At 40.2% G+C, this 24,469-nt stretch overlaps 2 protein-coding genes across 2 annotated transcripts; both read left to right on the top strand.

Moving 5' to 3' along the window:
• Positions 1–1,434: 1,434 nt before the first annotated feature.
• LOC138903613 (uncharacterized) lies at positions 1,435–7,541 on the top strand. Its single transcript, XM_070192025.1, has 2 exons — positions 1,435–2,274; positions 7,485–7,541. The coding sequence occupies exons 1-2, from the start codon at positions 1,435–1,437 to the stop codon at positions 7,539–7,541; spliced, it is 897 nt and encodes a 298-aa protein (XP_070048126.1).
• A 39-nt stretch (positions 7,542–7,580) lies between these two features.
• LOC138903633 (uncharacterized) lies at positions 7,581–8,015 on the top strand. The gene has a single exon (XM_070192062.1). The coding sequence runs from the start codon at positions 7,581–7,583 to the stop codon at positions 8,013–8,015; it is 435 nt and encodes a 144-aa protein (XP_070048163.1).
• Positions 8,016–24,469: the final 16,454 nt, after the last annotated feature.

The raw sequence follows: 24,469 nt of genomic DNA on the forward strand, positions 1-24,469 counted from the left end.
CAAATCGAGGATTCAATCAGTGACACCCGCAATGAGGGGAATGGCGCCACACCTGTGCATGACATGCGATACCCTCGACGGGTTCGGGAGACAACTCCCGATGATGCTGACGAGGAGCAAGTAGCGGATGCTGTGAGGATCCTGCAAGAGAAACAGACAATTATTCTAGGCTATCTCACATGGCAGGATCAGGTTATGACGCAACTGAAGCAGCGCTATTAGGTGCTTCGAATAGTGCAAACATACGCGATCCAATTCCTCAGGTTGTTCCCGCTGACCAAACAACGCAGAGAGTCGACAACAACACTCCCAGGGGTAAAGTTGGCCCCGATGGGGCTGGAGGAGGGGGGGAGCATATCAGGTCTTAAGAACGAGAACGATTCATTCAAAGATGAGCTTTTGCGGTTCACGAGGGAAGTAAACATCTGCATGGATCAAATCTCGGGCACACCACCAGTATTGAAAGGCTTGAACCCGAAGAAGTATGTTCAATTACCGTACAAGGCAAGTGCGGAACTAGAACTAATCCCGAAGCATTTTAAAATGCCTGAAGTTCCAAAGTATGACGGAACTTTAGACCCATAGGAACATATTACCGCCTACCCAACGGCGGTGAAAGGGAATGATCTAGCTCCTCACGGAATTGAATATGTATTGTGAAAGAAATTCGGCGAAACTCTCACAAGGGGAGCCCTAACGTGGTATTCATTACTGCTCAAACATTCCATAGATTCCTTTGAGATGCTCGCGGATTCTTTCATTAAAGCTCATGCCGGGGCCAGAAAAGTGCTAGCTTGGAAGGCCGACATATTCAAAATCGCACAAGGGGAATCCGAATTATTACAAGAGTGTGTTAACCTATTCCAGAATGAAAGAATGTTGCTCCTGGCCATCCCGGATGAGTGGGTAGTCGAAGCATTCACCAAAGGATTAAATCTGAGAAGTTCTGATGCTTCTTGGAAGCTGAAGGAGAGTCTTCTTGAGTTTCAAGCAACAACCTAGGCAGATGTTCACAACCGGTACGAGTCAAAGATAAGGATCGAAGATGACCAGGTCGGTTCTACATTATCGGCCGAAGGACGGGAGAAGAATAGAGAAAAATCAAAGGATGACTACGACACGGATAGGCGGACTTCGAGGGGTCGGTTTTTGCTCTACGAACATACCGAAGGTCGTGGCAGAAATTTTCGAGCAGCAAACAAGTTCACCGTTAACGGAGTGACTGATCATGGTCGAAACAATAGATCACTTCAAGATAAAAAAACGTCGGGGTCTAAAGATATTTCTTACCCTAGGTTATCAGAATATAACTTTAACGTCAGTGTAGTGGAATTGGTGTCAGCCATAAGGAACATTAAAGAAGCACGATTCCCAAGACTTATGAGGTCCGATTCCAGCCAGAGGGATCCCAATTTATGGTACGAATACCACGGGATGAACGGTCACCGGACAGGGGACTGCCGACATTTTCTGGATGAGGTGGCAACGCTATTGAAGAATGGTCATCTCCGAGAAGTCCTGAGTGATCGAGTTAGGAACAATTACGGCCACCACAGAGATAACGCGGAATCCTTAAAAGCAGGAGAAGAAATCCCATGTCGAACGATCAACATGATCTTTGTGGGGAACGAGATTAACGGGGTCACCTTTTTGGTGGCAAAGAAGACTAAAGTATCGATAACTCACAGCAAAAGACTCCGGGAGGACGATATCACTTGCATGGAGGAAGACGCACACAGATTGCTGTTAGAACACAACGACGCACTGGTAATCTCTTTAGATGTGTTAGATTTTAAAATTAAGAGAGTTCTAGTAGATCTAGGAAGTTCGGCTAATATCATACAATGGAGAGTATTGGAACAAGCTAAACTCACTGAAAGCATTATTCCGGTGACAAAACTCCTCGTTAGATTCAACCTTGCGAGCGTGACGACCCGGGGAGAGATCTTGCTGCTCACGAATACTGAAGAAGTAATGAGAAAAACTCTCTTAGAAGTAATGGATGGTGATATGGGATACAACATCATCTTAGGAAGGCCATGGTTACACGAGATGAAAGTTTCACCTTCAACGTATCACCAATTGCTGAAGTTTCCGATGCCCGAAGGAATCAAGCAGATAAGAGGTGACCAAGCGTCAACGAGGAAGATAAATGCAATCTCAGTTTACAGTAGCAAAGGGAAGGAGCGCACGGCATGCCAATTACAGGAACCAGCATCTACTCCCGAGTTAGAAAAGGTTATTCCAGGGGCAGAATCGTCAGAACAATATCAGGTGCCGAGATATTTCCAAGTTCCAGAAGAAACGGACGCAACAAAATCCACGGCAGAGGAACTAGAGCAAGTGTCATTGTTCGAAGAATTCTTAGAAAGAAAATTTCACTTGGGAATAGGACTGCACCCCGAGCTCAGGTCTGGTTTTATTGAATTCCTTTAAAGTTAACGTTGATTGTTTTGCATGGTCACACAAGGATATGACAGGGATCCCGACGGAAATAGCCGTGCACAAACTGAGTTTGGATCCCAACGTACCACCAGTACGACAGAAGAAGCGCTCTATTACCGAGGCTAGGAATAAATTCGTCAAAGAAGAGGTAACCGGCTTGCTTAAAATCGGTCCGGTCAGAAACGTAAAATATCCAAACTGACTAGCCAATGTAGTAGTAGTTCCTAAGAAGAACAATAAATTTCGTATATGTGTAGACTATAAAAATCTTAATAAGGTGTGCCCGAAAGATTCGTTTCCACTGCCGAATATCGATCAAATGATTAATGCTACGGCCAGGCACGAGTTGATGAGTTTTGTTGATGCTTATTCCGGGTACAACCAAATTAAGATGAACCAGGAAGATCAGGACAAGACTTCGTTTATAACAAATTTCGGTATATATTGTTACAATGTAATGCCCTACGGGTTAAAAAACACTGGAGCTACTTATCAATGGCTCGTAAATAAGATGTTTGAAAAGCAAATAGGAAAGACCATGGAAGTTTATATAGACGATATGCTAGTTAAGATTTTGAATGCATGTGACCACCTTAAGCATTTTCAAAAACTATTCGATATCTTGAGGAAGCATAACATGAAACATAACCCCGAAAAGTGTGTGTTCAGGGTCAGCTCTAGTAAGTTCCTGGGTTTCTGGTCTCACAAAAAGGAATTGAGGTAAACCCCGACAAAATCAAGGCCATAGACGATATCCCGGATCAATTATCAAATGTGAAGAAAGTCCAAAGACTCACAGGAAAGTTAATGACTTTGAGCAGGTTCATATCCCAGTCGTCAGAAAAGTGTCATTGCTTTTTTACATTGCTCAAAAAGAATAATAATTTCGAATGGACGCCGGAATGCTAGTAGGCTTTGAGGGACCTAAAGAAGTACTTATCAAGCCCTTTATTGCTCTCGAAACCAAAAGAAAGCGAAACATTGCTAGTCTACCTCGCGGTTTCAGAAGTTGCAGTAAGTGCGGTTTTAGTTCGGGAGGATGAAGGTACACAGATTCCTATTTATTACATTAGAAAAATTTTAACGGGAGCAGAAACGCGTTACCCACATTTGGAAAAACTGGCCTTAACTCTCGTAGTCGTTGCTTGGAAGTTGAGGCCCTATTTTCAATGCCACACAATAGCTGTGGTGACTACTTTCCCTTTGCGGAACATCCTTCATAAACCCGAACTCTCGGGCAGATTGGCCAAATGGGTCGTCGAAATTAGTGAATTCGACATAGAATATAAACCTAGGACTGCAATTAAGTCATAAGTCTTGGTTGACTTCATGGCCAATTTTAGTCCGGGACTGCTACCTTTGGCAACCAAGGAGGCAATCATGGTGTCGGAATCGACATCAGGGGTTTGGACCTTATTTGCAGATGGAGCCTCGAACGTAAAAGGGTCCGGGCTCGGAATAGTTTTAATCAAGCCTTCGGGGGAAATCTTAAGGCAAACTATCAGAACAGTTCCTTTAACTAACAATGAAGCAGAGTATGAACCTTTGATTGTAGGGCTCGAATTGGCCCGAGGACTTCACTCTGATGTTATCGAAATCAAATGTGACTTACAACTGGTGGTAAATCAGGTTTATTGGATCTTTGATACCAAAGAAGAACGTATGTAGCAATACATGATAAAGGTCCAGGCTCTTTTGGCATAATTCTGTGAGTGGTCATGTAAGGCCCCATAAAATTTCGTAAAGGAATTTAAGGTTTCGTAGGTCGCATATCTATCGCATAGTTGAGCAAAAAGATGTTGAATTTTGAAGGTTGTTCTGCGGTCTACTATGCGATCACATAGTTGCTTTGCAAACCACATTTCAGTCGCAGACTTGGCATGAAGAAATCTGGAAGATGATTCTGCGGTCTAGTCTGCGGTCGCAGAACTGTCACATACTGGTTCAGACAAGTCCTGTTTTCGGGAATCATTTTTGTGGCCCATTTTGCGAGCCGCATATCGATTATGCAGTACGATCTGTGACCGGAAACCCAGTTTTGGCAAGTTTAAGTTTTGGAAATTTTACCCGATCCTATTTTTATAAAAAGGCTTTGGGGGTCATTTTTAAGAGTTTCATCTTATATTTTTAGAGAGATATGAGAGTATCTTAGAGAGAGAAAAAGAAGACCTAGCCATTTTGTTCATCAATTCTTGCTCAAGGCTTGAAGATTTCACAAGGACAACTCACAAGGTCTTCATCTAAGAGATTGAAGTTGCTGAGATTTCTGGAATATTGTAGTAATTTAATAAAGCTCAAAGCGAGGTATGTTGGCTAAACTTCTCTCCTAGAATTGAATCCCATGATGTTCTTCTAAGTCCCGAGTTATTCATTATAAATTGACTATTCTGAATAAGCTTTGTGTCGAAAGATATATACTCAATATGTATCCCAAATGTTCCTATTATGTTATGTGCTATTTGAAAATATGCTCGAAGCATGGGTTGCATATCTAATTGTTATAACTTCGAGTCGTGGCCCAAATGAAAGCTATTATACCAAATTATGTAAGAAATCTCAATGTGCTTAACATTCGTATTTCCTCACATGTGGACTTAAAGTCTTGAGTAGAAATGCTTTGTTGTCGATTATTAATGAATATGTTTGAAAGTGAAAGAAGCGAGTGTGAGATGTAGAAATGTGGCCATCATGTCAAGAATGAGAATTACATTTGTGGCCAATAATGCCAATGAAATGAAAGAATCTGTGAATATTATGAGATGAGTTTTGACTCTTTTATATAATAATGTCATTAATGTCCTATGATCACCCATGGTTAGTACAAGTAAGTGATAGTATGAACATGAACTGTGACCGTTTGCTAAAATGAGAATCATGAGGCATTGTATGTTCCAACGGTTTCAACTATAGTTGTATGTTTCTGAAATAATGAATTCGATGTTAAGTCACCGAGAATGATAAACTTAGCTAGTGACCTTAAGATGACAAAGAGGTATATAATGAGGTGGAAAAGAGGCACCCTATGCTAAATGATGATGAACCTTAAGAAAAGAAATTGGGTCTATGTACCATTGAAACCTACTTAGTGATTTGCCATGCATGTGTTAATGTAATGAGCTATGTTTCTCCATGATGAGCATGAACATGAAGTGTTCCAATGATCTAGGAACTTATGACCTTAAAAGTAGCGTTAGTCATGTCGCTTAAGTTTATATATGGTTATGTGCATAATGATGTGTTATGAACCCTAAGAACGGTCTATGAAACGTGTAGGTGCATTGTGTATGGAATCCCATGGACGGTCTATGAAACGCATAGGTATATTGTGTATGGAATCCTATGGACAGTCTATGAAATTCATAGGAGTATAATATGAATGAATCCCTATGGACGGTCTATGAAACGCATAGGTGTGTAATATGAATGAAACCCCATGGATGGTCTATGAAACGCATAGGTGTATACTATAATATGTGAACACTATTGATGGTCTATGAAACACATAGGTGTGTACTACAATATGTGAACCCTATGGACGATCTATGAAAATCATAGGTGTATACTACAATATGTGAACCCTATGGACGGTCTGGTGAGACGTATAGGCAACACGAACAATAGGTGCCACTTTCATTGCCTTTGTTTGTACATGTTAATGCTTTTAATTTACACTTTGTATCCCACGTATAGTTCATGGGGCATGCTTGATCCTAAAAGAAGTTCAGAAGGATGTAAGTATAATAAGACTTATCATGTTATGATATGGGTCATTTCATAGTTTCTTCACGTAATTTATTTGCCTTTTATTGAGTTATCATATTTCCATATGTGGTTATGTCTGCCTTACATATCAGTACTATTCTACATGTACTCATGTCCCTTTTGCCGGGGTGCTGCATCTTTTAATGGATGCAGGTGGTTCCATAGCAGGCGGCATCGATTAGTGATAGTAGTACATCCTCTTCTCAGCTGACTTGGTGAGCCCAACTTCATATCGGGGTCATGTATCTTTTGTTTCTCATGTATGGTGTTTTGAGGTATAGCCGGAACCATCCTAGTACTCTTTTGTACCCGTTAGAGGCTCCGTAGACATGGTGTGATTTGTACGTTGGTATTGGAAACGTCAAACTAATGATGTTGTAATTGTATCACAAGTTCCATTTCTAAACTATGGATGTGTAATGTAATATCTTGAGGACTTATAAGTGAAGTAACTAATGGTAATGAATTGGTATTATATACATGATCTCCTTATTGTCTAATTAACGAAAATATGTATTCTGTTTATTCATAAGTGAGTTTGGGTAGAAAGTATCTAACATGCTTGCTTGACCGGGTTCACTCGGTTAGGCGCCAGTCTCGCTCCCCGATTTCGGGGTGTGTTAGGTCAATCACTCATATCCCGAGAGAGGATAATGCAAAAGCGGATGCATTAGCAAACATAGGTTCACCGACAGAAATAAAGGGACCGAAGTCCGGAACAGTAGTACAACTGATGAGTACAGTCCTTGATATGGATGGTTACTATGAAGTGAATTCAACTAGTCTAGTCTAGAACTGGAGTAACAAAATAATCAACTACCTTGAGCACGGAAGTTGCCCGATGATCCCAAAGTGTCACGAGTGTTACGCACCAAAGATACACATTATAGCTGAAAGGCCAATTGTATAGAAAATATTTCCAAGGCCCATTGGCCCGGTGTTTGGAGCATCAGAAGCTGACTATGTCATGAGAAAAATCCACATAGGGATATACGATAATCACTTAGGCACAGAGTCTTTGGTGCTGAAATTGGTACGGGTAGGATATAATTGGCCTCGCATAGAACAAGATGCCAAAGATTTCATATGAAAATGTGATAAGTGCTAACACTACACATCACTAGTACATCAATCGGCAGAGCCCTTAGATTCGATTTTGTCCCTGTGGCCGTTCATGAAATGTGGGATGGACATTGTCAGACCACTACCACTGGCTCCCGGAAAGGTAAGGTTTCTTTTAATTTTGACTGATTATTTTTCTAAATGGGTGGAAGCAGGTTCTTATCAGAAGATCGTTGAATGCGAAGTGGTCGATTTCCTGTGGGAAAATATAATTTGCAGGTTCGAAATACCAAAAGATATAGCATGCGACAATGGACCATAATTTATCGGTGCAAAAGTTACAAAGTTCTTCGAAGACCTCAAAAATAAAGAGAATCACATCCTCGCCTTATCATCTTAGCGCAAACGGTCAAGCGGAGTCAACAAACAAAGTGATCATTCAAAACCTGAAGAAAAGGTTGGAAGCAGCAAAAGGAAAATGGCCCGAAGAGTTGCCCGGAGTTCTGTGGGCCTACCGAACAATGGCCAAATCAAGTACAGGAGAAACTCTTTTGTCCCTCGTGTACAGTGATGAAGCCCTAATCCTGGTTGAAGTGAGCGAACCCACTTTGAGATATTCTCAAACAAATGAAGAATCGAACGACAAAGCAATGCTAATAAACTTGGAACTGCTCGAGGGACGCAGGGACTTAGAGCATGTAAGAATGGAAGCTCAAAAGCAGAGGATGGAGCGATATTACAATTGAAGAGCCCAATTCTATTTTTTCAAAGTAGAAGACTTGGTGCTAAGGAAAGTAGCACAAAATACTCGGGAGCTCAATGCAGGAAAGCTAGGTCTAACGTGGAAAGGTCCCTACCGGATTTTAGTTATCGCTGGGAAAGGTTAATATGAGCTAGAGAATCGGAATGGGGACAAGTTGCCCAGCAACTGGAACATGGCACACCTCAAAAGATATTATTGCTGATGAACGACACTCAAACAGAAAGTATGTGCTGCACTATTTTTCACTTCGTTCAGTTTTTGTCCCAATTGAGTTTTTCTTGCAAGGTGTTTAACAAGGCAGCGACTGAAAGCATACTATGAAGACTGAAGCAATAAGACCTTTGATAGCAAGGCAAACGAACAAGCTTCCACTCGGGGACGATTAGGTAATCTTTGGTTCGATAGAAAATTCCCACCGGGAAGTTAAGTTTGCTACCAAGTAGAGGTTACCTGACCGTTCACGAGCACAAATCGCTGGAGGACTGTTAGGTATTCTTTCGCTCGATAGCATGGATTCCTAAGGGGAAACAAGATATGTTGTCGAGTGAAGGATTACCTAGCAATTTATTAGTGGAACCTTCGAAGATACAAGACTTGCAGTGTTTCAATTCGCATTCTTCACATTTAAACACTGGGGGAATAATATGAGGATACGACAACAATGACTGCCACGTCAACCGGAAACAAAAATCCGAAAACAAAATGCATCATCAGGACCGGGGATTGCGCAGCCATCCCCGTAGAAATAAGTTGTACAAAATAGCCACAAATAATGGCAATTTCTTTTCTGCATAACAAAATGCTTATGTAATTTCTGAAAATAGAAGGAATAAAATAAAATCCTTTTGCTTTTATCTTGTTTCTTGTCTTAGTGATGAGTTGATTTTGTCATTTGAAAGTTAAATAAGTACTTCAAATGTTAGTGCCGTAATGAACAGGAGACGTCCTCTTCAAGAGCACCGTAAACATAAGAGGGCCCTCTCTTATAAAAACCCTCACGTTATAGGGTTGGTTCCGGAAGAATCAATACCCGAAATCCAAAATGTCATCGGGGAAAAATACATCTGAAGCCGCACATGAAAAGGACGCAAAGAGCAAACTTACGAAAAATTTCATAAAAACCTTCACGTAAAAGGGATAATACTCGAAACCAAAATACTTCGAAGAAAAGGCATCTGAGACTAAACATAATAAAGCATGAACTGAACCACATGCGCGGAATGCTTGAGTAAATGCAAATGTTAAAATCTTGGATGGATATTCAAACAGAAGTAAGACTCAAACAATATTTGAACAAAGAGTATGTCCTTATTCACAAGAATGGGCCAAAATGTTACAGGTACAAAGTGAGAAAAGAAAGGAAAAGCTAAACTGCAGCGCCTCCGGAACCAGGAGGAAGAGAAGTATCCGCATTGCTGGGAGGAGTAGGTGGTTCCGCTGATGGCTCAACGCTTTCCCCAGTTTGGTCTTTGACCTCATCGCCTTCCGATCCCTCTTAAGTTTTTGAAAACTCAGAACCAGAATCAGCAGAACTTGGAGCATCAGACTGCACCGGGATTCCATTGTTTGCAGCCAACTCAAGCTCTAGGGCCTTAGCAATTTCTGCATCAACTTCAATAATACCGGCTTTGGCCTCTTCCAAGGTTTTTCTCCTCATGATATACATGGAATAGGTTTTTGCAACAATGAGGGAAGTCTCTCGGCGCTTAAGTTCTTCTTTGAGTTGAGTGACCTAGGCGGAAAAGGTTTTCCCAGGCGGATCTAGCAGATTGAAGGTTGACGTCAAGCTCACAGACAGTTAAACTAAAGAGCCTATTATGCTCGATAGTTTTCCTATACTTCTATTCTAGCTGGGCATGTTTTTCCTTCACGGCAGCAAGCTCTTCACTTTTGGAGTTCAAGGCTGCTTCCAAGTTAATCACTCTTTCAGCGAAGGTAGCCTCGCGGTCGGTTGCAACAAGAACGGCGTTCTAAACTTCTGCCCATTTGTCCTTGGCCTCATCAAATCTAACCCTCAGGGGCCCAATTTCTTGGCTAAGGGTTACCAATTCCTACTCATTTTGCTGCAAACGAGCCTCGAAAACAACGGCCTCAATAACTCTGGTTTCCAGTTCTGAGAGGCGAAGAACAGTCTGGTCCCGTTCCGCCAAAAGTTGATCCCGATCAGAAGTAAGTTCTTCCTTCTCATGAATCAACCTTTGAAGGCCCTCAGAAGCAAAAAAGTTGGCCTATAAATTAAGAAGAGGTAAAATTTAGAATATATTCATTCAAAGTAGAAGAAATAACATAGGAAGGAAGGAACGTACCGCTGCGGCGTTATGCATAGCATTGTTCAACAAACACTCTCCAAAGAGTGTCTGAATCTTTTCCCAGTCTTTTTCTGAAGCCAAAGGTTTCAGGTAATTAGCAAGCTCCACCGGCCACGATAACAGGTTGCATCCGGTAGAGACCGAAAGAGTTCCTTTGTGGATCTTCAGAAGGAGCAGCATAATTTTGCCCCAAGGTCCCATGAACTGGGGACTGTGGAAGAGGAACACCCTCTTCATGGTTAGGTACAGCCGATAGAGATGGTGTAGCAACTGCTGGTGGAAGAGTAGACAAAGATAGAAATGATATAGCAGTTGCTAGTGTTGGTGAAGGTGGAGATGAAGCTGATAGAATTGAAGAGTGAGAAGCAGCTACATCAAATGCAGTGCTGGTTGTTTGATGCTCGCCAAACAAAGATGGCAAAGACCTGGTACTCAGCTCTGCAGCACCGGTTGCAGCAATTGGGGCCCGAAAACAGGAGCTGGCATATTCTACCAAATCAGATTCTCCCCAAAGTGTCAAAACATCGTCTTCAGTTAGTGTAACTATCTCGACAGGTCGAGCCTCCTGTTCAGATGATGAGGATCATCGCCTTTTGTGTATAGAATCTCCCTCATCAACAACTTCTTCATCATCATCAATCATCACGGTCTCTACAACCGGCCTAGAAGGAGGACCAGTCATCATCGCCACCGGAGATGATTCGGGGGCATCAACCTTTGCCCTTTTATTCTTTTCCCCGACCGTAGAGGAGCGTCTTCTCTTTGTTTGTTTATCCTTCGGTCGAGGACATCGTAAAGAAATATTTGCACCCAAAACAAGCCCGGAGATACCTGTTCGAATAAGTGCTTCCTGAAGCAACCTCGCTGCATCAGCAGGATCAGCCAGAACGTCCTCCTCTGGGACAGCAACAGAGCCCGCAGGTAGACCTAATTCCATGAACAAAGTTAGAAGGGTTCAACCAAGTTCTTCATATACAAAAATGGAAGCAAGGTAAATAAGAGTTACTATGATTTTTGGCCTTCCACCCGTATTTAAGGGCTAGTTCTTTCAACGAACGAGTTTCGGGCATTGTGACGTCCAAAATCTTCTGAACCCACCGGTGGGAGCCATCGAGTTGCTGAAGCATGTGAAGGGTGAAGAAATGATACAGCTATAGAAGAATATCTAGTAAGAGGAATATTATACAAAGAACTTACGAGTGCGGTTCCAAGCAACCGAAAAGGATGAAGTCGTTGTCGGAATGATGTCGTTTGTGGAAACTGCAACGAACCATTCCATCCACTCATGGTCATTGTCATCATCCATGCTAGATAATAAAGCATGGTGGCCATGCTTGCAAAGGTTTATCATTCCCCCGCGGAAGATTTTGAGGGAATAGAGATTCATCACATGAGCTAACGTTAGGTCCTCCCTAGTTTCTTGGCACAAGAGTCGGAGGCAGGCGATCGTCCTCCACACTAAAGGACTTACATGTGCCAAACATACCTGGTAGCGAAGGCAAAACTCCGCAATCAAGGAATCAAGCTCTCCGCTCAAAGAAAACGCACCCAAGTATGTAAAATCTTCCTTGGAAAGGTTCACTCGCTTTGATAGATCAGGAGAGATAATTTTCAACTCATTACAATACAGTCCTCCTTCAGTGCAGGAATATTAGAAGGACGAATCGAAGAAGGGTACCTACTAACAACCCATGTACGAGGGTTAGTAGTAGGAAATTTCTCTTCAAAATCCTTCGAAGCACTAAGCCTTCTTGGGATGATGGAATCCACTGTTGGAGGAACGAAATCATCGATTTTATTTTTATTCTTCGTAGAGCCACCACGTTTGGAGGAAGAAGCCATTGGAAAGGAAGAAGGTAAAGAATTTGTGTTTGAAAAAAATTAGAAAAAGGATGAAAAACAAGGATGCAAATTAGAAGCTCAAGCAATTGTGAAACGCAAAGGAAAAGAAAATTGCGTATAAGTAAAATTTTAGCGACTAAATTCATGGCCATGATTACCTCGATAATCAGTAAAAGCTATGCCAATCATGCGATGACGCGTGTTCGGGGTATTAAATATGGAGAAACGTGCGTCTAATCAGCTGTCAAATACCTTCAGAGGGAATTATAGTAATTCCCGCCAAAAAGGTATTTCTACTAACTTCTCGCTAACACAAAGTTATGTCAACGGAAAGCAGAGGGACTATCTGTATAGTGTAAAATATGATATGACATGTGGCTGACTAAAAAAAGGACACGTGAAATCCAAGATGGAATGGCTGAGGAACGAACGCAGCCACTGCGCTTGTCACCGGAACGGATAACGTTCATAAAAGTGTATTAAATAATTTGCGTCCGGTAGCATTTACTAAGGAATATTATACATCATTAAGAGCGGCGGTCAGTTACAAAGAATTTGGCATTTACGCTCAACGTTACATCTTCATCAATGACCCTCATAATTGACATTAAAGGAGGGCACGATCCTAGGACCTTCTTCCCTAGACATAACTATAAATAGTGAGCTCAGTTATTATTGTAAAGCACACGAAATTTCTGGCAAAAACATATACTATATTCTATATAAAACTTTATACAATTTTACTCTCTTGCTTTTTGATCTCATCATTGTTGTATTCGGAAATTGTGTTCACGGAATCACTATCTTTATTATTTCATCTACATTCCAAGACTAAGTAATGTGTATTTCTTCGATTATTATATTATTTTAGGATCAAATTAGTTCACTTGTCTAGAAATCGCGTATAAATTCAATTGTACCATTTTATGGGGAAAAAATCATGCCATAACTAGAAGATTTTTTCGGACATTTAACAAAAAACCAGAGCATTGTATTCAGCGTAAATGCTCTAATTTTGATTCCTCTCTTCCATGTTTGTTTATTTTGTTAAAGATTTTGTATTTCGATACTTGAACTGATGTATACATTGATTGTATGTATATGTATATATATGTATTTATATTGGCAACATATTATTGCACTTAACTACGGTATCATAAAGTGGATACAAGACATGCATATATACGGTAAGTATATGTATACATCCATACATACTATATATATATATATATATATATATATATATATATATATATGGATGTTGTTAAATACAAGTAGGTAGTTACTGGACTTCAAAATACAGATAAATAAAACTACATATGAATACATTATTTTCCGAGTACTTAAAATACAGTAAAGATAAAATACATACTTGAATCATGAGAAAATTGATACAATAGTATCAGTGTATGTGTGTGCTACATACAGCCTGAACACACTGGTTATATACATAACATTTCAAAAGTTCAATATAACCAATATATATAATAAAATAAGGCAAGTGAAATGAATATTTTTGGAATCAACTATTCTAGAAATTCAATAAAATGCATTCATCTATTCAAAACAAAAGCGAAAAACTTTGAAAAATTCAGTCATAAGCTAAAATACAATTTTGAAAACATAAAACTATTCAATCACTATTTTTGCGTATGTATCTGATTCTGTAATTTGCCTAATAATATTTATCGGTGCTTCATTATCGCACATCACCTTGGCATCTAACTTTTGCATAGCATAGTCCCAAAGGAGTGCACCATATCTTTGTCGGAGTAAACTAGGATCAAAGGTTGTTGGTGGAACCAATCCACATGTGCTCAAATACTCTGCATATGCTTGAGTAAATACTCTGATGAAGTAGGAGAGTGTTCAACAAAGAATTTTAATTCCTACATATAAATACCACAAAAGTAAATACATGCTTGAAATACAGATAAATACAACTTGGTGGTTACAGTACTTTAAGTGTATTCAAAATATGTGGTTTCTGACTTTAAATACAGATAAATACAAGTATAATTGAATACATTATTTGCATAGTATTCAAAATACAGTAGAGACAAAATACAAAGCTTGAATCGTGAGAATAGTTGATATAGTATTGTTAGTGTATTCAAAATAGTTATTTTCTAAATTCAAATGCAGATAAATACAACTATATGCACAACCAAAAAAAACATGCACGAACTAAATTCATTGTATGAGGGAAAACACCCAGATATCTCCAAATGTATAATGTATAAAAAAAATCAAAAATTGAGTCTATGTATATATAAAAAAGACATAATATGAAATACAAAACATACATGTATGCAAATTAAAAAACATATACACGTATATATGATAATACATTTGTATCATTGTATCCCAAAATACATTACAGACAAAATACAAGCTTGAATCATGACAATATTAATACAGAACTGTTGGTGTATTTAAAATTATTATTTTTCGAATTCAAATATATATAAATACAACTAAATACAAAAATTATAAAATCCTGTATGAATTAAATTAAGTGTATGAGGATAAACAAACAGAAATACATGTATATTAAAAAGCATACAGGTTATAGGAATATACAGCTTCCTCTTGGGTGATTTGCAAATCGAAAGATGCCCCATCAAAATTAAGGGCTTTAGTGGGTATACCTCGTGTAACCCTTTTCGGAGTTCTTGAATCAGCCATTAAAGACCGAAAATTGAAGTTTTTTCCCTCAAAACCTAACAATGGAGAAAATTAAAAAGGAGAGTGGAGAGAAAAAGAAGAATGATATAGTAAAAAGTAAGAACTGGCGAAAAACTTTACCAATTAGTAATGACCCACGATTTTTAGGAGCAAAATCATGGTCGAATCTTGCTGAGAAATTTGCTCCTAAAATCTTGTTGAGAGAAAGAATGATCGTATGCTAACTGAAAGAGAAAGAGAGAAAGAACATAACTGGCATATTTCACGCATCAACGGTCGCATATAAAATAAATACGTATTTTGTTATAAAACAGAAAAGATAGCTATAAGTAATAATATTTTGAAATTGTTTTGATTTATAATAAATAGGGTGTAATAGTTTGTTATAGGAGGTTAAAGTCCATAATAAGATATTTTAATATCGGACAAAAAAAAAAAGAAACAAAAGCAAAAAACGTTTAGAAAATCCTTCACATGTCAAACGTTTTACTTTTTTCTTTGTGGGCACTGTCAATATATAAAGTATTTTCTTACACCTTCTAACTCATACTAGTAAAGGAAATATTAACATTTAAATTAGGCAAAAACATGAAACGTATAAAAGTTTTGGATTGGATCTATATAAAATGTCAACCACGATATATGGTGATTCCAAAGTTTTCTGATTGGGCCACGAATTCCTTTCTGAACATACTAGGCCTAGCAATCAGCTCAGTAAATAAGCCTATTAAATCTGACCAGTTAAAACATTTTTGAGATTATCGGGAAAATAATGACTTACCCCCCCCCCCCCCCTAGTTCTGTAATTTTACGCACTTCCCCTATGGTTTAGATGGTTATACTGGTAGTGTAAAAAACTTCATTATCATGTCATCTTTACCAATTGTAGCATGTAGTCTTACTTATTTATAAAAATACAAATATCGCTTTATGAAGAATTAATTGTAGATATATTTTATAAGGAATATGAGGACAGGAAACTCACGTCTTGAGACGCATTCACGTTATAATTACATCAAACAATTTACTAGAATATTGCACTCTAATTTTCTTGATCTAGTACAATTTTTAGTTGGTGTAGAAATTACAAATCCATTATCCAACCCCTGTTCTCTTGATTTGATGATTACGGCAGTGCCTGAAAGCTGATTAGAAATAACATATGATTGCTCTGTCATTTCTTTCCAAGATTTTGAGCTATGCAAAGCTACTGCTTATCTCAAGATTATATGTATATTACAAAAAAGAAAAAATATGCATCACAATCATTGCAGTACTGGAGAGGCAGCCATAAGCTTCCATTTTTCATGGGAGTTGATAGATCTTGTCAGTCTGATATCAAACTAAATTCATCTCATTATGAAAACTGGTGAAGGCCAATGGGCCATATTATGTGCAGACTCCATTATATTCGGACAAAGAAAATAGAAATGTACATTTCTTGAAAGTTGACAGTTCAAACTGGGGAATGGACTATATACCTAAATCTTGCAAAGGTTCAATGTATCCTCAAGTCTGAGTACCATATATAGCTTATGGGGATATACTCTGCAGATGTTTTAATTGGGACAAGAAGCATCAGAAATATGTTGAGATAATCAACTCATTACATATGCAAAAAGTACACTAAGATTTATTAACTTATTTTATACTATCACCCTATGTTGTACCAAGAATTAAACTTGTCTTTATAATCCCACTTCTTATGGACGGATATCTTGTAATTATTTTTAAGTGATTATTTATATTATGAGTGCACAAGAACTTGAACTCATTTTAAGATAATGGGACCAATTTAAGATTCCTAGATGGTACTATAAAAGGAACTATCATCAGACAAGTTAGATCAAATTATCCGTTAACTAAACGGTCATGTCACTCAAATGAGTCATTTTCTAACAAGCACTATGAACCGAGCTTCAATTGAGCTGTGTCATAACTCATAGCTTCAAAAATATAACTTTATCGCTCGCTAATGTGTGGTTGATAAATTTTGAATCATTGACCTAAAACCCTATAATTACGTACAACACAACATTATACCAGTGTAATTTCATAAGTATTGTGGTTTGAGAAAGATAGTGAATGCGCAATCTTATCTCTATCTTGTGCAGGTAGAGATGTTATTTTCAATAAACCCTATGCTCAAAATAAATATAATCACAACAGTATAGAAAAAGAAATACAATAGTAAAAAAGTCAAAAAAATATTAACAACATCAAAATAATAGAAAACAAAAGCAACATGATGTAATAATAAAAATCTAGAATAAGGGAATACGAGAATTACTTATGACCACATACACTATATTATATCTAGTTGTATGATGAATGAACTTTTTCATATTTACTTCTAGTTATATTTAGTGGGCGTTTGGACATAAGAATTGTAAAATTCCAAAATAGGGGGAAAAAACTTTTTAAGTGAAAATGGTATTTGAAATTTAGTGGGCGTTTGGACATAAGAATTGTAAAATTCTGAAAATTAGAGTTGCGTTTGGACATGAATATAATTTTGGGTTGTTTTTGAAGTTTTGTGAGTAATCTGAGTGAATTTTGAAAAATAACTTTTTGGAGTTTTTCAAAATTTCGAAAAATTCCAAAATACATCTTCAAGTGAACATTGAAAATTTGATGAACAAACACTGATTTCGGAAAAAAATAAAAATCTTTTGAAAAAAAAAAAGAAAAATTTTCTTATGTCCAAACGGGCTCTTAGTCTAAGACACCAAAACGCAAAAAGGGTTTTTTTTTTTTTTTTTTTTTGTATTTAGTTATGGTTAAGTTAGAACCTTGACCATTAAGCTTAAGATAAATTCATATGTCAAATAAATTCAATGATATATGGGTCCGATTTTAAGGTTCCAAGAGTTCCACTTCAAAAAGAAATTGTCATGAGACAGGTTAGAGACCAAATTTTTCTGTCGATGGAATGGACATTTGTGCCTCAAGTCATATAATAAGTACTACTAATTGTAGCTAGGGGCGGTTCTAAAGGATTGGGCAGTGAGACAGGTTAGAGACCAAATTTTTCTGTCGATGGAATGGACATTTGTGCCTCAAGTCATATAATAAGTACTACTAATTGTAGCTAGGGGCGGTTCTAATAAGTACTACTGATGTCGTTACCTTAGGCCCCCAAAATTTGAAGGCCCCAAATTAATTTTAAATTTTTCTTATATTATTACTATATATTTGTTTATCCTCAAAATCGGATAACAATTGAATTTGTAAGTGATTTTAAGGATACGCGGATTAACTTAATACAAAATTATAAATTAAGATGCAATTCAAATAAACAATGATAAAGTAAATTCAAACCACGCTAATTGGACAGTTTCAATCTAGAAAGGTTAGCCACCCTCGAGCCAAATGCCCTTTGATCGGTATCACGATACTGAAGAACAAAAGCTTAAAGAGAAAAATAATAATATATTATTTTGGAATGCGTGTTACAATGTGTTAAATGAATCATCAGACCCCATTTATATAGTAGAGGAGTCCTACTTTAGAAACAATTTTATAAAAGGTAAAAAATCTCTTGATTTGCCGATTGTCAGTTCCTCATTGATACGTGCCGAGATTTTTCGCCGCAACATCCGACCGGTCACGGATATTTCGGTCTTCTGTTATGCTAACAATATTACTTCGAGCTCGTTCGGGTCTAGGATCGACTCCAAGTTCACGGCCTCGATATTCTCGAAGGCGGGAGTTCCAACCCCGGGTTCTAGCCCGGTGGGACTTGGGGTCGATCTTCAGTCCTTTATTGTCATATTCCGAACTTGACCTATCATGTCATAGGCGAGCTCGATTTTGACCGTATATATATATAGTCCCCTCATTTTTTGGAGAGTAGACGACGAGAAACGACATGAGCTTCTCGTTCTTACTTCGATAACCCGCGACAGAAACGACAAAACAAACGAAACGTCTCGTCAGTCAAGTCTTAATGGATGTGAACTGCCACTGATATACTATAAATACCTCTTCCTTTGTTCATTCCAACTTTACATTCATACTTTCTACCCTCGTACCTTTGAGATGACAATGCTTTCTGTCAGTTATACTTTGGTTATTTGAGATTCTTTGCAAGAAACCTTGTTCATTTCCATCTCAAGCCATCAAGTGTACTCCTTTAACTTCCTCTTTTTTCCTCAATTTTCCTCCATTTTCAAAAAAATGGCGAAGACTTCAAAAACTGTTCCCCAAAAAGAAACTTCTTCTACCTCGCGGTCGGTTACTGATGAGACCGTTTCGCATACTGTTGTCGAGGAACCAGTACCGGAACCCCCATTGAAAATGTTCGTCCCTAGAGGATGCTCGGTAACTGCCGATTTCAAGGTTGAAAAACCTTCCCCCCGTACAAGGCCGGTGTGAGGAGGTCTCGAGATACATATGCTCGATCACTGAAGCAGTCCTCCCTATGATAAAAAAAGATTACAATTGGGTTGACAAGCACGTGGTGATTCCCGAACCCAATGAACGCATCACCACACACGTCGATGGATACTTAAGTGTTTACTTTTATCCCTTTACACTAGGCCCATTGGATCCGGTCATCATCGACTTCTGCAAAAGATACGAGGTATGCCTCGGTCAAATTCACCCCTAATTCTGGAGCATCGTGATCCTTCTTTGGTTCTTTGTGAGCACGATCGATGGATGCTCGTTCAACGTCGACCACCTCATGCGCTTATACAGTCCCCGAATCTTTGGGGGGGGGGAGGGTTGATCAAGCTCGCGCGTCGGGCCAGTAAAGCCCCATTCTCGAGTATTGATGAAGATCGAGATCGAGGCTGGCTAGGCCGTTTCGTCCGAGTGAGGACCTCAGACTTGATCCCAACTGAGAGCATGTCGTTTCCCGAGAAGTAGAATGTATCACATAAGTAAAATTATGTCTTCACAATCTTATTTTACACTTTTTTCCTTCCATCTTATCGGTGCTTTATGGTGGTGCAGCTGCCGCTCGGGTCCCGAATGCAGTCCTCGACTCAAGGAGTGGATCGAGGGCATCGTATTACAAAGGCCATATTCCGAGCAATCATGGAAAAAACTTTAGAAGGGTCGTTGGGAGGCCCGTTCTCATGGTGATATTCCTTTCCCGAGTAAGTAATATTTGGGTTCCTTTCGTGTCATTAAGTTCTCACTTGTTTAATTTTCTTTTGCAGGTTTATCCAAGGACATCACACTGAGGCCTCCATCCGGTGGCGAGAACTTTCTCGCCGAGTCCCATGTTCCGAGACAGGGTGATGAGAAGTAAAGAAACAGGGCTCTTAGTTCTCCGAGCTCGGAGAAGAAGAAACCAAGGAGAAGGTTGGTGCGCAAATCCAAAGAAAGCACAAGCGCTCGAGCACCATCTCTGGATTCACTCTATCGGTTGAGAGACGAATCTGAAGAAGAAGGAGAAGCCTTCGATCTGATGTCCTGCGTGTCTTCGCAACTCGAGGGGCAAGGGGCCTCTGAACCGAAGAAAGGCGGGGCCGATTTGCCTCAAGTTAGGGAAGCCGGCGAGGAGGCCGTGGACGAAGCTTCCCTGGATGTGGGCAATGCCCCAAAGGAATCACATGGTGTGATAGACATCACCGAGTCACCCTCATTCACCGATTTCATGTATAACGAGGCTCAGAAGGTGAAGTAACGTCACAACAAAGGGGCCCATGGTACGGACGACCCCTTCTGCGGCTTTTTGATGGTGTGGATTCTACCACCACAGAGGACGCCACCGAATTGGGTGACTTTGAGGTGCCGAAAAAGAGTTCATCTTCTGCAACAAGTGGGCCTTCCTCAAGCTCGAAACTGATTAATCGGTTCCCTACTCCGAGTGTGGATCCTGACCGGAAGCGATCGATCGTCATCTCCATTCCGGAGGATGCTCGGGTCCTCTATTGCCCCGTAGGGGTGGCCAGTTACCTTCGGTGTCTGGTGAACGAGCAAGAACAAGCCAAGATGAGTGATGTGGATGTGCCCTTCCTGTTCAACGAAGCACAGCAGGCACTAAACCGGGTAACTTCAGATACATCTTGATGACTTTTAGATTTTACTTAGATTAATTTATCCTAACATTTTTCTTTGTGTCTGTAGGCCTCGGTGCTTTATCATGAGACTTTTCTCCGATATCGGGATGAGCTGAACCAGATTGAGGTTGAGGTCCGAGTGCTTACTGAGAAGAGAAATACTTCCAAACTTCTCAGCGAGTAGCGTGAATGGAGGCTAAGAGCCTCCGAGCTGAGTTGGAGGTGGCTCGGAAGGAGCATGTCGTGCTTGGCCGAACAGGTAAAAATATTTGAGGTTAGTGACAACGAGCTAGATTCATTGACTAATGGTTGGAATCCGTAGGGCTACAGAAAATTAATCGGATTGACCAACTTATAGCTGAGATGGATGTTGTCAAGGCCGATACCGACGAATAGAGGGGCAAGATGGACCGTCTGGCCTTAGAAAAGGAGACTGCTCGGGCGCAGCTGACTTCGACTGAGACCCAGCTTCGAGCGGCAAAGGAAAAAGGCCGAGGTGCAGGCCAAAAAGGTTGAGGAGCTCCAGTCTCAGCTTAGTGCAGCCATTTCTGATTGAGAAAAACTTGCCAAGGAGCTTGAAACGGCCAAGTCAGTCGTCTTGGTGGTTAAAGTCGATGCCGACAAGAAGGTGGCCCAATATAAGGCCGATGCCGAGGTGGCGCAGGATCGAACGAAGGATATTGTTGAGCATGAGAAGCGGCAATCCCGAAGGGAGGCTCTCGAGGAGATTCATACTCGGGGTTTCGACTTGTTGACCAAAATCGAGAGTGCTAAGAGGCTCGAAGTCGAGGCTAAGAAGTTGGTTTATCCCGAAGATAAAGAAGGCTCCGAGGGTGGAGGAGACTCCGAAGACCCCGGCGACGAGGCGAGCTCCGGTGAAGACCAGGCCGTTTAACTACCTTGTACATTTTTCTTTGTTTTTTGTATTTTTGTACTTTTGTAATTTTTTTGTCAAGGCTGTTTAGCCTTTGTAAAGACTATATGTATATATAATACAAGGCTTCCTTTTCCCTTCGACAATTTCTGAGTTTTATTTTCCTTTGCTTTATTCTTTATGTTTGCAAAGATCGAAATGCCTTAGCATGAAATAGTTAGGTCATGTTCGGAAGTTCGAATAGGCCTTGCCTTCGACATTATTTTGTTTAAGGCATCGTGTGGGTTCGGTATGACCAGAACTGTTTCCTAAAGTACTTATAATTTTTAGATTATAGTTTGTCAATGGTAGCCTTTAGAACTGGTTAAGAAATTTTTCAAGGCCTTGTTTTTTGTTACGGGTCTCAGACGTCTCCGAGCCATTTTAATATGGCCGTAGCCTTTTAGTTAGGGTGTTGCCCAATGGGTTTGTCACCTCGAGTTATCCGAAATTGTCTAAGATAACAGTTCCCGAATGGGGATGGCCGTAGCCTTTAAGGTTCAGGTGCTGCCTAATAGGTCTTGTTCCCCCGAGCTCTGATAGCCCGGCCCGTCTGAGATTGTCTTTGGATGGTAGTCCCCTGAGTGATCGTTCGAACCTAAATAAAGGTGGCCCTTTGGCTCGATGCCTTTAGGGGATCAGATGTAGAAAATTCCTTAAGATATTTATCCGCAAGGTAGAGACTTCTTTTTATTCTTGTGCGTAATAGTTACACATGTGTACAAGATTTGTGTCAGGGCTCGAGAAGTCTACGTGGGCATGGTTCGTTTGACCGTTTGGCCCTTTCAGTAAGTCCTATCGATCGAGCCAAGACCATTCAATCAAAAAGTTTCTTTCCTTGCTAAAATCGTTATCCGAGGGTGATGCCCCTAGTGTTCGGGGCCGATCATATAGAAGCCTCGAATACAGTTGTTGTGATCTCCGATACCGGTTCGTAACCGGCCTTCAATTCTAAGCTAGCACGATTTACCGTTGCCTCGTTAAAACCCTTGTTGGAAAACCCATTTGGGACATAACTGGTTCAAGGAAAAAAGAGTACAACGCGTGCTTTCAGGCCTAAAAGTTGTGTCATTCTTTGACGGTCGCCTACAAGTGTTAGTTCAAAATGCAAATAAGTAAAAGGAATGAATGGGGTTGTATCTTAGCAGTAATATTGCTTCAAGTGAGTTATGTTCCACTTGTTCGATAGTTCCTCACCGTTCATTATTCCGAGTTTGTACGATCCCTTACCAGTGATCTCGATAATTAGATAAGGACCTTCCCAGTTCGATCCCAACTTCCCTTCGTTCGGGTTTCGGGTACTTAGTGTGACCTTCCTTAATACCAAGTCCCCGACATTGAAATGTTGAAGTTTTTCTCTCCGGTTGTAATACCTCTCGATCTGCTGCTTTTGGGCGGCCAGCCGGACAAGGGCGGCTTCGCGCCTTTCATCTAATAGCTCCAAGCTCTTATTCATGGCTTCGTCGTTCGATCCCTTAGTTGCATATCGTAACCTAAGACTTGGTTCTCCGACTTCAACCGGTATTAGAGCTTTGGCGCCATAAACCAGCGAGAATGGGGTGGCCACGGCATTGGACGTCGAGGTCGTATGGTATGCCCATAAGACTTCGGGTAGGATTTCCTTCCATTTTCCTTTGGCGTAGGTTAACCTCTTTTTGAGGTTTTGGAGTATGGTTTTGTTGGTTGATTCTGCTTATCCATTCCCACTAGGGTGGTAGGGTGTTGATAGAATTCTTTTGATCTTATGGTCTTCGAGAAACTTGCTTACTTTGGTGCCAATGAACTGCTTCCCGTTGTCGCACACGATCTCGGTCGGCATTCCGAACCGACATATGATGTGGTCCCAAATGAAATTGATGACTACTTTTTCTCTAACCTTCTCATATGACTGGGCTTCCACCCACTTAGAAAAATAGTCAGTCATAAATAATATAAATTGAGCCTTACCGGGTGCCCATGGAAGGGGACTAACGATGTCCATTCCCCACTTTATGAACGGCCATGGTGGCAAAATCGAATGCAGCAGATCCTCGGGTTGATGAATCATCGGAGCATATCTTTGACATTCATCACATTTTCGTATGAACTCCTTCACATCATTTTCCATATCGATCCAGTAGTAGTCGGCTCTGATTACTTTTCGAACCAATGTTTCGGGGCCTGAATGATTTCCAAAGGTGCCTTCATGGATTTCCCTCAGAACGTACTTAGTATCTCCTAGTCCTAGACATATCGTGAGTGGGCCATCAAATGTTCTTCTGAACAGGGTTCCATCTTCGGACAAACTAAATCGGGTTGCCTTCGTACGCAGGGTCCTCGACTCTTTTGGATCCGAGGGCAGCTTTCCAGGGTTCAGATACTCTATGTATTTGTTTCTCCAGTCCCAAGTCAGGCTCGTTGAGTTTATCTCGGTGTGGCCTTCTTACACTACCGATCTCATGAGTTGTACGACCGCCCCCAAGTTGAACTCGTCGTCCTCGACCGACGATCCTAAGTTAGCAAGGGCACCGGCCTCACTGTTTTGATCCCGAGGTACGTGTTACAAAGTCCACTCCTTGAACCGATGTAATGTTACCTGCAACTTATCCAGGTACCTTTGCATTCATTCTTCTTTGACCTCGAACGTCCCACTAACTTGGTTCACCACGAGGAGGGATTCGCAATTAGCTTT

The sequence above is a fragment of the Nicotiana tomentosiformis genome, chromosome 1 (assembly GCF_000390325.3).
Source record: "Nicotiana tomentosiformis chromosome 1, ASM39032v3, whole genome shotgun sequence".
NCBI classification, from domain to species: Eukaryota; Viridiplantae; Streptophyta; class Magnoliopsida; order Solanales; family Solanaceae; genus Nicotiana; species Nicotiana tomentosiformis.